We start from the raw sequence: 15,033 nt of genomic DNA, 5'->3' as shown, positions 1-15,033 counted from the left end.
AGTTTCAATACAACTAGAACACCCAAGGATAGAAAACAAAATTCATCCCTTAATTCTTACATCACATTATATTACAATTACCTGTAATGACATCACAGTATATTACAATTACTTCTAATGAATCACTATATTACAATTAACTGTAATAACATCACTGTATATTATAATTACCTGTAATAACAGCACAAAATATATTACATAAATTTTCACAGTACATTACAACTACCTATAATAACATAAAAGTATATTACAATTAGCTATAATGACACTACATACAATTATTAGTAATGATACCAAAGTATATTACAATTAACTGTAATGGCACCTCAGTATATTACAACTGACTGTAATGACATCACTGAACAACACAATTACCTATAACAACATTGCATAATATTATGATTACCGGTATGTACATCAAAATATATTACAATAATTTGTATTGACATCACAGAATATAATGATTACCTGCAATGACATCACAGTATATTATGATTACCTGTAATGTCATCACAGAATATCATGATATTACTGTATATACAATTGTCAAGAAGTTTAAGTATTAGTCATTTCCCACTGCTACAACACCAAAATCTAAGCAAGTGAAATATCACGAAATTCGTTGGCTGGTGTCTGACTCTATGTCCTTAAACTTCGTAACAGAAAAGAGCAAAAATGAACAAGTTTTATAAAATTCAAAAACTAATTTATTTCCCTACAATACAAAGTGAAAATATAAAAACAATTACTAGAATTGTGAATTAACTCCCAAATAGTCATAAAATTTATATCACAAGTCCAACTGTATGAAGTTCCAAATGAATTCCTGTGGTATTCCAAATAAATTTTGATAATGAATGTGCCTTTAGTCTCAATGTGCTAATAGTTTCTTGATGTATCACAATAATATAATCCAAAATGTTCTTTTCTAAATCCACTATAATTCCAAATTAATGTTTCAGTCCAAGAATATTATTGAGTACTTTGTAATTGCAGCGAGTAATAACTGGAATAAATAAACATAACCAAATTAAACACTGAACACAACAATAAGACTGATTATGCTTCAGATATTAAGGAAAGAATGAATAATTCTAAGGGAAACAAGATTATATACCCCTCTATTTTACCGAAGTCACATTTACCATTTTCTAAATATACTCTATGAACTTAATGGAAGCTACCATTCTAGATGGTTAGAATCAAGACTGTATCTTAGCCCCAATTCATGCAAACATGTTTACCATTAATAATGATTGGAATATTTAATCTGCAATCTTAGAAAAATATTAGCAAAGTATTATGTTTATTTTTAAAAAATGCCACGGGTCAGGTACACCATTAACTTGGTATTTGGCAAGGTCAAGAACAAAATACAGATGTACATAATATATAATCATTAAGAAAAGCCAACAAATACAAATTAGATATAAATAACAATAGAAATTTCAGTGGCTGGAATCAAGTTCAAAATGCACACTGCCCTTACCATAAAGCTAATTCTAAAATGTGTTATGGTGACAAGAATGACATTAAACATCCTGCAGAACCCGAATCTCATGAAAGCATAATAAGCACAATGCCATTACCGATATCCACATCTGTGGAATCAGCATCTAATTTGGACATACATATATGAGCAAAAACAATGTTTGCCAGCATAAGGTCCCATTTATGGTAGTAGATCATTTTGCCATATCATATGGCATATTGGAACCACTGGAACAATTCTGAAAGATCCTCATGCCAGGATGCTTTCTGCCAAATTTAGTCAAATACTGTTAGACGGTTTTGTCAGAAGTTGTTTAAAGGTTTTCAATGTTTTGTAGCAGTGATTATATTGGCATCCACTGAAACAGTGTTGAGGGCCTTGATGCCTGAATTCTCCATGTCAAATCGTGTAACATTTTTAATTAAAAGTGGTTTATTTTTATTTTAAAAAAAGAACTTGGAAATAACAGTTCTGAACAGACAATGCATAATGGACTATGACCTAAGCCTTACAGCACAGTGAGCTAAGAACTGAATATGTGGCAGAACAAAATGTTCCATGTGTGTACTGGGGATTTAGTCATGTGACTGTAAACATAATGCAGGTTGTTTTACATCACGCAAAGGAAAAACCAATGCTTCTATCCAGCATGCCAATATGGCGGCATGCAAGAATTGATGTGATGGTGACCTTAACACATTAACCCCTTGTGACGATTTTACGGGGCAGTTGGTAGTAGCCTACTGCCGAGCTCTGTAGCGTCATGGTCATGCATGATACACTAAAGTGGGTGGTATTATAGAAAGGTAGACAGATGTAGCTCTACAATGATACCAAATAATCTGGAATATCTAGTTGCACTACAAAATACAGATAGAAAAAAATCTGCCTGTGGTCAGAATCTGATTTTGTGTCCGGATTTTAGGCTTTTTGGTCTCAGATCTAAGGCAAACCAGTATGAACTGCAAACATACAGATGAGTCCCTTTGCAAAAAGGAGGATAAGATGGGCATTTGGAATAAAGAGTGGTCTCCAAACAAAAATAATGGCTCCGTTTAGCAAAAATAAAAATAAAAAAGTCCAACTTTTACCCTTCTGCTCATGCACGAGTCAAATAGCCAACAAAAATTGATGTTTCTAACACCACTAGGCAGTATGTTTTTGAAAGATGACCAGGGATTTGGTGTTTTCGAGTCTATTTAGAAATAACTTTCAAAATGTGTTTCCTACTCAATTTTTAGGCAAAAATGACAAAAAGCTCCAGGGGTTAATGTGTTAAAAAAAGCCTGTAATTCATGGTATCCTATGAACATTCAATCAAGTATGGAGGCCAGCATTCGCTTTAAACTAAAATTAAAATTATATTTCAAAATTATACTGTGGCTTATTATGGGTAATGATGTACCAAACACAAACAGCATGAGATTTACCTGAAATAAATGCCCTTTCCAAAGTAACCCATTCTGCTTAATCTCTGGTCCAGACCCTCCTCGCATATTCGGGACTTTTCCACACTCGTACCATGATATAGGTAGCGGATATTTGGACTAAATGCTGTTGATTGAAATAGAAAAACAAACCCTGACTGACATTAATTCAATAAATCAAAAAGACTATACTGAGCGAAGACCTACATGACAAACCAAAAGAACAATTCCAATATATGATGCTGTTTGCTCCTAAGTATGTAAAATGTACTGCGTGTATACACAAGTATGTGTGTGTGTGTGTGTGTATCATTTGGATTTTTAATGTAGCTTTAACAATTTTCCAGTCATATCACTATGATGTCTGCAATGTGGCAGTATACAGGAATGTCTAGCACTGGGGCATTATGGTGGTGCTCACCAGATAATATGTACTTTTGAGAGAGTGACGTATGTAAGGTGAAGTAGTTCGCATTTAAAACATGCACAGTGGAGAGAACGTTTGCATACCTCTATGCTACATTAATGTAATGTGGATGATATTTCTTTTGGATATTGTACTTTTGGAAATTTTACATGACTTAAGCACAATGCTAACTAAAATGACTGCTCCCTTGTGTTAAAAAATCAGTCTGAATTAGTCTAAAGTACACTATACATAGCAGCTATTAAAATAGGGAAAATGAATTTTGCCAGACTAGACAATACCAGCTTCTGAAAGTGCAATGAATGAATTACCAAATATATAAAATGTAAAAAAAGTTATCGGCTCTTTTTTATACAATTGACCTCTGAAGTTCAGGAAGTGAAAATGACCAAGTAGAGCTAGCACTTTTTTGAAAGGTGCACATTTGAAGTAAGGCCAAGCTGTATACTCTATAACCCATAGTACACCCATCAATCATACACCAAAATAAAGGGAATTAAAGGTTCTTTGCATTATACCTAAGATATACAAGGTCTTTTTTAAATAGCCAGTATAACCAGTGAGGAAAGCCGGGGACATTCTTTTTCTTTAAATTCCTAACCCTATGCAAAATTCGAAACTGTATAGCGCCACCTTAAAGAAAATAAAAAAATGTTTGCAATTATTTTTTTTTATTTTCATATAATTATGTATGATGTTCTGAATAAAATGGTACATTCATACTGCATTTAAGCATGAAAATAAGCTAATTATGATCATTTTTCTCTTGCTTACATAATTTGCCATGAGGTATGTTTGTGTGAGTAGTGACCTTAATTATGGGGAAATTAGAAGGCTTAGAATATAGGAATAGAGTCAACATAAATTTAAAACTGTTGCAATAAGTAACAGAAATATATGGTGAAAATGTTTCTTTTCATTTATTTGCAATGAAATAAAAAAATAAATGAAGAGAAAGTGAATTCGCTTCTTCCATATTAAACAATAGGCAAATATTTTACACTTTGACCTATGACCTTTATGAAGCTGATGAGTTACCTCCCTTTTCTAATTGTAAAATTCATTGTTGATATCTCAGAAATAAATCTGGCTAGTTTCATGTTCCTGTCATTCAGCATAACATTGGTTGCTATGTTTACAAAATGTAATGTGCATTCTTAAAATAGCTCACTTTTATCATGGGGGGGGGGGTAGGCTGGACTTGTTAGAGACTCTGACACTCATAAATACTGTTCTGTGGGGAAAAAGGCAGGAGAATTATTCATAAGGATTGTTTTGATGCTTGCGACTTAAATGTTTCAGCCATATAAACATAATTAAATCATAAAAAATAATACCTACATCTTCTTTATGGTGGCGCTCACCAGATAATATATACTTTTGAGAGAGTGACATATGTAAGGTGAAGTAGTTCGCATTTAAAACATGCACAGTGGAGAGAACGTTTGCATACCTCTATGCTACATTAATGTAATGTGGATGATATTTCTTTTGGATATTGTACTTTTGGAAATTTTACATGACTTAAGCACAATGCTAACTAAAATGACTGCTCCCTTGTGTTAAAAAATCAGTCTGAATTAGTCTAAAGTACACTATACATAGCAGCTATTAAAATAGGGAAAATGAATTTTGCCAGACTAGACAATACCAGCTTCTGAAAGTGCAATGAATGAATTACCAAATATATAAAATGTGAAAAAAGTTATCGGCTCTTTTTTATACAATTGACCTCTGAAGTTCAGGAAGTGAAAATGACCAAGTAGAGCTAGCACTTTTTTGAAAGGTGCACATTTGAAGTAAGGCCAAGCTGTATACTCTATAACCCATAGTACACCCATCAATCATACACCAAAATAAAGGGAATTAAAGGTTCTTTGCATTATACCTAAGATATACAAGGTCTTTTTTAAATAGCCAGTATAACCAGTGAGGAAAGCCGGGGACATTCTTTTTCTTTAAATTCCTAACCCTATGCAAAATTCGAAACTGTATAGCACCACCTATGCCACAGACATTTAGCATCATGCCCCACCCAGTCACATTATCCTGACACCAGGCCGAACAGTCCTAACACTAACCTCTTAATGCTGAGCATCAAGTGAGGCAGCTGATCCCACTTTCAAACCCACATCTGAGGCAGACACTCTAACCACTTAGACCACTTCAGCAGTCAAATGTATGCAAAGATCAACCTTTAGTAAGGTCATGCAGGGAATAGCAGTCTGAAATTTGGCAGATAGCAGTCTGAGATTCAACAGCAGATAATACTATTCATGCTTCTGTTGCATACACCGCATATTCTAAAGTTACACATGCTTCTGTTACATGCAAAATACTTATACTAAAGTTAACACACACTGCTTATTCTGTACCACTCTGGTAGCCTAGTGGTTAGAGTGTCCACCTCAGAAGCGGGAGCTTGTGGGTTCGAAGCCCGGCCAAGTCATACCAAAAACTTACAAAAATGGTACTAACAGCTGCCTCACCAGGCACTCTGCATTAAGAGGCTAGTGTTAGGACTGGTTGGTCTGGTGTCAGGATAATGTGACTGGGTGGGACATCATGCTACATATCTGCGGCATGATGAACCAGTGCTAGATGTCACATAAACTGCCACACTGCAGACATCATAGCGATATGACTGAAAAAACTGTTAAAGCTACATTAAAAATCTAAATCACACACACACTGCTTATTCTACAGTTAACACATGATTCAGTTGCATACACACTGCTTATTCTACAATTAACACATGCTACTTTCACATAACATCCATTCTCAAGTTACACATACTTATATCACATATCCATGGCTTATTCCAGTTACACCTGCTTATACTGCATATCTACTTCTTATTCTCAAGTTACACATGCTTTTTCTATCATACACCCAATGCTTATTCTCAAGTCACACATGCTTTTTCTATCACACACCCAATGCCTATTCTCAAGTTACACATGCTTTTTCTATCATACACACAATGCTTATTCTCAAGTCACACATGTTTTTTATATCACACACCCAATGCCTATTCTCAAGTTACACATGCTTTTTCTATCATACACCCAATGCTTATTCTCAAGTCACACATGCTTTTTCTATCACACACCCAATGCCTATTCTCAAGTTACACGTTTTTTATATCACACACCCAATGCCTATTCTCAAGTTACACATGCTTTTTCTATCATACACCCAATGCTTATTCTCAAGTCACACATGCTTTTTCTATCACACACCCAATGCTTATTCTCAAGTCACATATGCTTTTTCTATCACACACCCAATGCCTATTCTCAAGTTACACATGCTTTTTCTATCACACACCAATGCTTATTCTCAAGTTATGTATGGTGGCTAGTTATCTGGTGCTGGAAAAACCTGAGAAAATCCCAGGAGGAAACCACAGACTCAGAGGAAGTTACTGTCAAGCTTTCTCACATACCCACATTGTCCAAGCTGGGACTCAAACCCATGTGGACTGAGGTGAGGTGGCAATGATCAATACAGGTGAGTGCCTTAGACCAATGGGTCACATTTTTACTTCAGTCAATGAAAACAGTTCAAAATGCACGATCTCAAGCAGCATTGTTTCGCCATCTTGAAATTTGTTTTGTCCCTTAAATCTGGGGACCCAGGTCAGTGTTACTTGCTCATGGAATTCTGGGTGCAAAACAAATTTATAAATCATTTCAATAAGTTTCATGCACAATGTGACACACCTCCAAACTTAATCCAAATAGACACAACTACAACAGATAAGTTTTATGCACCATGTGACACACCTCCAAAATAGACACAACACAACAGATAAGTTTTATGCACCATGTGACACACCTCCAAACTTAATCCAAACAGACATAACACTACAGATAAGTTTTATGCACAATGTGACACACCTCAAAACTCGATCCAAATAGACACAACACAACAGATAAATTTCATGCAAAATGTGACACACCTCAAAACTTAATCCAAACAGACACAACGTAACAGGTAGGTTTCATGCAAAATTTACTACTAAATGATGCGTAAAGTAATTAAAGCATACAAGTTTGGAATGTCTCCTTTCATGCTGGTATAAGTAATCAGTGACTCAACATGATGTTGTGAAAAAACAAACAGCAGCACAGACTCGGCGAGAGAGTCAATTCCAATCTGAATGAGTTAGAGTTACCTTGACTGAGAAGGGGTCTAACTACTGTCAATAGTTTCCTTTCTCACTGAAATAAATTCCTACTTAAAATTCATAAGGCAACAACAAAATCCACCAAAAATGGCACACTTCAAAATTTGTGCCACAACGGTATTGGAGGAATATAACAAATAAACAAGAAGAATTTTCGGTAACTAATGACAAGACGATTCCTTCTTTTTAACAGCAGAGTGCTGAAACCATTTCTCGCATTCTTCAACAATAAAATTTTCAAATCAGACATTGTGGCAGCATTGCTAGATTCATCTAAGACAAACTGGACATCATTAGAATACTTCTGGTGAAATGACTATTTATTTATTCACGAGAACTAGTAACATGATTTTCAATATGATTATTGTGGGAGGTATTTTTGAGGTCAGCTTAGCACCATTTTCATTCAGGACCAACTAAATATCATAATCTTTCATCTAGTGAAAACATCCATTTATTAGGAAAAGTAGCAATAACAAGATTTTCAAAATGTCTGCCATGGTAGTCTAGCACCATTTTTGTTTGGTACCAACTAGAAACTGCAAGTCTTCCAGTGAAAACCCCATGCTAATATGACTTTCCATTTATGAGAAGTAGGAATAACAAGATTTTCAAGATGGTCACTGTGGCTGCCATAATGAGTATCAGATTAGCACCAATTTTGTTTAGGACAAACTAGACTTGCTGTCTTTTAGTGAAAACCCCATGTTGATACAACCATCCATTCAAGTGAAGATAAAAAGATTTTCAAGATGGCCACTGTGGTAGCCATATTCAATTCCCTGGAGGTACTGTTTTCATTCAGGACCACCGAGACATCACAAGAGGTATTCTGGTGAAAATCCATGCCTATAAGACTTTTCATTCAGATGATGTAGCAAAAACAAAACTTTCATGATGGCAGCCATCCCAACCATACTGGGCTTCAGACTGTCATCATTTTCATTTTGGAGAAACAAGACAAAATTCTCCGATATGACCATCAAATTTGGAGTTGAGGTAATAAAAGCATTTTCTAAGATGGTCACTTTATGTTCAGGAGGTTTAGCAATATCAAAACTTTTATAATGTCTGCTGTAGTGGCCACATTGAATGTCAAATTGACAAGATTTGCAGTCTGGACCAACCAGATATCATAGGAAGTAGTTCCTTGAAAATCCCATAATGAAATGACCTTCCATTCATCAGGACTAGCAACAAAATGATTTTCAAGACGGCAACTATATCAGCCATCCTGGATGTTTTAGAAGCACAATTTTCATTAGTTACCAAGTTCAGGAGTAGTGGCAATAATGGCCAGATGGAAGATGGACAAAAAGTAAGATCTCCTGTATAACTAAACAATGGCTTGGCTAGCAAATATCATGCATAATTTTTTGCAGATTCAGCAGATTTCTTGTATGTTGAGAATTTAGTTTAAATTCCCCAGCCAAGAATAAATACTGATGAGCTAGCATCCTTTAACTGAGTACAGCATAGATAATCATTATGCTACCTTTCAAACTGAAGTGATATAAAAATGTGATCTGTAATTAAATTATGTGAGTTAAATTATAATTGGTGCTATGATCAGTTTTCTTATTTCCAAATACATGTACTCACAATGGGAACGATGTTTCTTCATTTCTTCAAGTTCTGCTTTAAATCTATCTAAAAGTCTCAGATTCTGAATCCTTTCAATTTTTGTCACTTTTACTTTTGCTCTTGTAAACTCAGCCATAATTTTATCATATTCCATCTGTCCTGGCTTTAATTCAACAAGGATGAATGGCTGCCGCTGTAAAGATCGAAGTTTGCTCCAATTAACTGGAATACCGTCAGAGTCAAATTGAAAAGGAATTAATTCTGTCACATCTTCATCATCATCATCATTAACATTCATCTTTACATTTAGCTGTTTCATCTTGTGCATCTGCATAAGATGTTCAGCATCTTTTTCTGAAATTGATCCCTTCGCTAAAAGCTCCTGAATTTCCTTTGCAACTTCCTCTGCGCTATATTCACCAGACTTCGATCCCAGCACAGGGAAATCCTTAGGCAGAATACCTCGCTGTTTTAGCCCCTCTATTTCTTTTGCTCTCTCTTCATCATCATCATCTTCTCTGCTAAAGCTAGGACAACGTGGGCGTGAAGGTCGACTCCCACCTGCAGCACCATGTTCTTCATCATCTGCTGAAACACTTTGACGTCTTTGTGGTACACCTCCAGTTGCCATGGTAAACAACTTTCCCACTCTTTACAAGTGACTACATCATCTTCAGTAATTCTAAAAGATAAAGACAAAAATGTACAAGCCTTTTACAAGCAGTCATTTACTATTGCAAGTCACAGGATCCAACCAATCTTGTGCCCATAGCAAAACAACCACAGACCAGTAGACTAAAAGAACACTGTATCTAGGCTTACCAAGTGCTGAATTCAAGTACTAATTGTTGTTGTGGGTTTCATACCATTTTTAAACACATGACAGGCTATATATTTTGGAAAGATCAGACACCTGTTTTGATCCAATAGCAACAATGATATGTTCTACTGACAGGGATCGTCCTGGGCTTCGCCAATGTCGCAAATTGCGATTTTTTTTCCTTATTGGCGACAAAAATATCCCATCTGGCGATTTTTTTGGCGACAGACTTTTTAGTTATTTAATTTGTACATACAATCATAGATTTGGACTGGATAAATTAAAAGGGAGAATGAAAGGAAGCCACAAACTTGACTAAGCAATGCATTGGAATCAATCTGTTACACAAACAATCCTTTGTTCATATTGACAACCCCATCTTTACTGTGCATTGTTACATCATAATCTGCTTATGCTGACATCTGGGCTGAGTACTGTATGCTGTGATACAGTCAATCATGCTACCGAACTATACCTACAACTGACCGACTTCTGAAGACGCGAATAGAACAGATACAATTAATTGAATGGCTAAATCTTCTGTTGTTGTTTTGTTTTGTTTTTTACATATACCAGTACAATAGTTTTGCTGAACCTTCATAGAAAACTGATAACCTTTGAAGTACCGACTACTGTGCATAAATACAAAGCAAATGGAAAAATCTCAATCACAATTATGTCTGTCGCCAGTGCAGCATTTTACTCATTGATCTTTTCCTTTTGCCATCAATCCGTGTTACGGCTGCTGAGACTTAAACTCCAAAACGAGAAATAGCACCAAAAAAAAATCAACAACCAGTTTTGCATAATTAATAATAATTATTTATTTCTCAAAATACAAGAGTGAAAGAATCTCTAAATTGGGTGTGAATTTATGCTTATATATATGGTCCAATATTGCCAGGTGTTGACTCGTGTAAGTTTCATTCGTGGCAATGGAGATCCTATTTTGCTTGTCGAGAAAATTTATACAGCATTCAGTGATCATTCTTGGGATTTAGGAAGCAATTCACTACAAGCTTTGTGAAGCTAGCCATAAGGGGGGGGGGACTGCTGACAGACTACTGGTGTCACCTGTCAGTGCTGTGGACTGTGAAAGTGGATTCAGTAAGATGAACCTCATAAAAACTGACATCAGAAATAAACTCTGCATCTCATCTCTCGAGAATTTCATGAGAATCAGCATGTACAGATGTGAAAAATTAGATTTTGAAACTGCATTCAACAAGTGGGCAGCCCTAAAATTGCGACGGATCTTCATGTAACACTTTGTAAGATTTTGTTAATGCTTGTTGTAATTAAAGAATTAACTAACCCATCTTTTGTAATTTTCATTGCCTGTTACATTAATAGACTGAATTAACACTTGGAAATATGTACACTACTTGTTCTGGCGACACTTTTTGAAAATTGGCGACAAAATATTGAGGTTGGCGATATTTTTGGCGACAGCTTTTTAAAAGCCAGGACCATCCCTGACTGAGTAAATATTCTTAATGGTTCCTAAAACATTAAACTGGTCAATTGCCTTTTTAGCAATTCAAGAATGCAGCTGCCAACTCTGCAAGAAATGTCAGTAAATGCAATCAAATGCTTAGGTTTACTAGCTTATTTGAATCCAGTGTATCCTAGGTGCTCCAATAAAGTACTGGAGGGATCTACAAACAACAGTGAACACTGATTGATGTAATTTGAGATAAATGATGGCACTACAGTGCTAAAAAAACTCTCAGAGCCCAACACCAGGGGCCCCTCTAATTTTACATTGTGCCCATCCTGTATTCCAAGTGAGGTGCCTGTTGGGCTTGTCAATTGTTTTTTAAAATTTTCCTGAGGAAACTTTAATCGCACTGATGAGATGAGTAAATGTATTTTCACAATATTGACATACCTGACACATCACAATCTAAATCAATCTAAATCACAGGGGATCGTATCATTGCTTACAAATTAACTTTCAGTCATACAGTGTATTACTTTATACTATATATATGACTGACAGTTAAACTGTAAGTAACAATACGAGCACCAGTGATCTAAGTCCGATACCACTGTGACTGTGAAACTGAGATCCGATTTTAATCAAATTGAAGGTGAAAATACGATTTTGTACACTCATACCTCCTGAACTTAAAGTTGACATTTAAACCACTCTTGTCCTAGAGCATAATCCCAGTTACAGATTTAGCACCCTCCCCCCAAATCCCCCAATCCATTGATAGATAAGCTCATGGGGGAAATTGGCCATATTTCTACAGATGTATCCTTTTTCCCAATACCTTTTGGGCAATCAATTAAAAAAAACGAATGCTAAAATTTTAATAGTAGTATTAAAAAAGAAATGCTTCAGAAAATAAGGTATGGAAAATTTCCCCCGTTGCAGCCAAAAAGTAATGCACACGAATGTCTTGGGCTTATTTGGACAAATCAAATACATATGTGAAAAAGACATGTACACTGTATAGGATGAGACAACTGTTTGGTAACTGGGACTGTACTTTTGTTACTCCATTAAAGACTTTTGGATTATTTTGTCTTGAGGCTACAACATAGTAGCAAGGCAGTATTGTAATCCTACAATGAAAGACATATCACATGATATTTTTGTTCTGGTAATATGTCTTAACGCTTAAATATCAGTCTTGTGTAGTGTAGCATGTTCCGAAGCCTACTGGCAGGAAAACAAGAGGTAAAATTTTCAAGACTATCTCACACACTTGGCAGCCCATATTGACAAATTTAAATCTAATCAATAATACTTACTTTGCTGTCTTTATCTTGATGGAATCAAAATCTGATGGTAGCAAATGGACACATTTTCATGTTCCATTCAGCTGGATGGAATGCGATGGAAGCTGAGAATGCCAAAATCAGATTAGGCTAAAGAATGTTTCTTTACCAAAATGAATAAAAATATACTAATATTGAAGAAAGTGTTTAGATAGCTTCATTTCATTCAAGATATTTATCATCAATTTATCCAATTTCAGCCTTCCCTATTTCCATCACATTCCAACCAACTGAAATGTAGGTCAACATCACTTGAAAACATGTTCATTTGCTTCTTTGAGAATTTGAATTTATTTGGAAAAAAGACATCCAAGTAATGTCCACCTAAATCAACATGACCTAAATTTGTGGAAAAGCTTCAATATATGCTGTCAAGTATATGAGATATTCTTTAAAATTTTCTTTTCAATGTCAATCAACATCGGAACATGCTACACAAGGCCCTTATAAGTGCAGTAAGACATAGTCCTACATGTAAGACCTCGACACTGATATTTATGTTTTGGGCATCAGGATCTTACTCCCAAACTAATGGTGCTGTGTAGCGTGTTTTTATGTCTATTAACATCATAAGAAAAGTCAAATTTTCAGGAATATCTCACACAACTGGCAACTAAAGTAATGACGCCTTTCTACAAAGTAAAGTCATAATGTTTTAGTCAGAATTACGTTTTCTGATGTGTCTTCTCTAATAAATTCAAATTCTCACAAAAGAAATGGAGCTGTTCTCAAGTATTATTGGCCTACATTTCAGTTGGCTGGAAAGCGATGAAAGCCATGAATGCCAAAATCAGGTTAAGTTGAAATATTATTCTTTAACAAAACAAATAAAAATATATTATGCCTACTGGAAATGCATGCAACTTTTTGTTTCATTCAAGAAACATATCCCCCACATGAACCTACTTTGGCATACCTCGACTACCATTGCATTTCAACAAATTCAAATGTATGTCAATGGAATATGAAAATGTGTCTATTTGCTAGTGTCAGATTTTGATTCCACCAGGATAAAAACAGCCCAGTAAGTATATTAATTATATATCAATTTGTGGAAGAGTGTTGATATGGGCTGCCAAGTGTGTGAGATATTCCTGAAACTCTGACTACTCATTCCAATGTCAACCAACATCGGAACACGCTATACAAGCCTGTTATTTGGGCAGGAAGACATAGCACTAAAACAAACAAAAACATGTGCTGTCTTACTTTGTGGGACAACAGTAAGACATAGCACCAAAACATAAATAACATGTTATATGTCTTTCATTACTGGACTAACATGCAAACAGACAATTCTCGAAATGATTCAGGTAATTTTAGGCACATTCTGAGATGCTCATGTGAAACTTCACCGAGCTACAGACATAGAGAGGGTTCATAGAGAATTCTCAATGACAAATTCTAAGATTTTTCCCAAACTTTCAAAGACCACAGGTTTCAAATACCTATTTTCGCTAACATCTTGTATAAAAGTTACATTACCTGGTAAAACAACAAATGCAAAATACGACATAATTGTTTACTGATTAAATGAAACTGAACGGGTCATTGAAAGAAAGAAACCAGGAAAACTCAACTACATCCTAATCTAACAACCTTGGACAATATATTTTCTGATTGTGGAAAAAAATTATCATGTCTGGGTTTATTTCAATTTTCAAAGACTTTTAAAGACCTCATGGTAATCTGCCCGATTTTCCCAAACTTGAAAATGCTATCTCATTTTTCCCAAACTGTCAAAAACCTTCAAAGACCGTATGAACCCTAGTAGATGTTATTCGCGATGCTGAACTAAACGAACTACAACAACCCTTCCCCCACCCACTACACCACCAACAATAACATGCCCAAGCGAAAATTCGTCAACCAAGTTTGGCTTTCCAGTGTGTAACCAAACAATTTATAACGAAAGCGTTGGAACTATGATGTGCCTTTACTGATATGTCAAACATTACTGATCTGAAGTGTCAATCCATTTGATTCATTTGCAGATCTGTACAAAATCAATGCCTACTTTTCTTTCTGGTCGAACAGGTTAAGAAACAACTTCCGCTTTGACCGGTGCAAAGTTAAAAACTATTCCTATTGAAAAATATCTTTGTTTCATTCTAACGATTCATAGACTTTTAATATAGGAGTCTGATGTTTTATTCTTTTATTTGTACAAATAGACGTCGGTGTGAAAAAACATGAAATAAGTAAGTATATTTAAATACAGATACTTTTTTTATCTCGTGTTTTCGCATTGTTCGTCCTTCTTTTTTATTATGTTTTTTTATTTGCGTCAACACGATAATG

At 35.2% G+C, this 15,033-nt stretch overlaps 1 protein-coding gene across 5 annotated transcripts in view; it reads right to left on the bottom strand.

Annotated features, from left to right (window-relative positions):
- LOC149776639 (uncharacterized) overlaps positions 1-14,796 on the bottom strand; it is a 55,675-nt gene extending 40,879 nt beyond the window's left edge. For 2 of the 5 annotated variants that reach the window (XR_016416079.1, XM_089941145.1), the window contains exons 1-3: positions 14,667-14,762; positions 9,141-9,804; positions 2,923-3,046 (exon numbers count right to left, since the gene is read on the bottom strand). Coding sequence is in view for 4 of the 5 variants with exons in the window: in XM_089941145.1 (XP_089797271.1) it covers positions 2,923-3,046; positions 9,141-9,753 (737 nt within the window). In the remaining variant the exon portion in view is untranslated. Of the gene's footprint in view, positions 1-2,922; positions 3,047-9,140; positions 9,805-14,666 lie in introns of all 5 variants that reach the window. The other 3 variants (XM_089941146.1, XM_089941149.1, XM_089941148.1) reach the window with 3 other exon arrangements.
- Between the last annotated feature and the right edge of the window lie 237 nt (positions 14,797-15,033).

The sequence above is a fragment of the Sinohyriopsis cumingii genome, chromosome 18 (genome assembly GCF_028554795.1).
Source record: "Sinohyriopsis cumingii isolate HCF-2022 chromosome 18, ASM2855479v2, whole genome shotgun sequence".
Taxonomy (NCBI): domain Eukaryota; kingdom Metazoa; phylum Mollusca; class Bivalvia; order Unionida; family Unionidae; genus Sinohyriopsis; species Sinohyriopsis cumingii.
The sequence above is the reverse complement of the archived record's forward strand: the minus strand, read 5'-3'. Positions and strand labels throughout refer to the sequence as shown.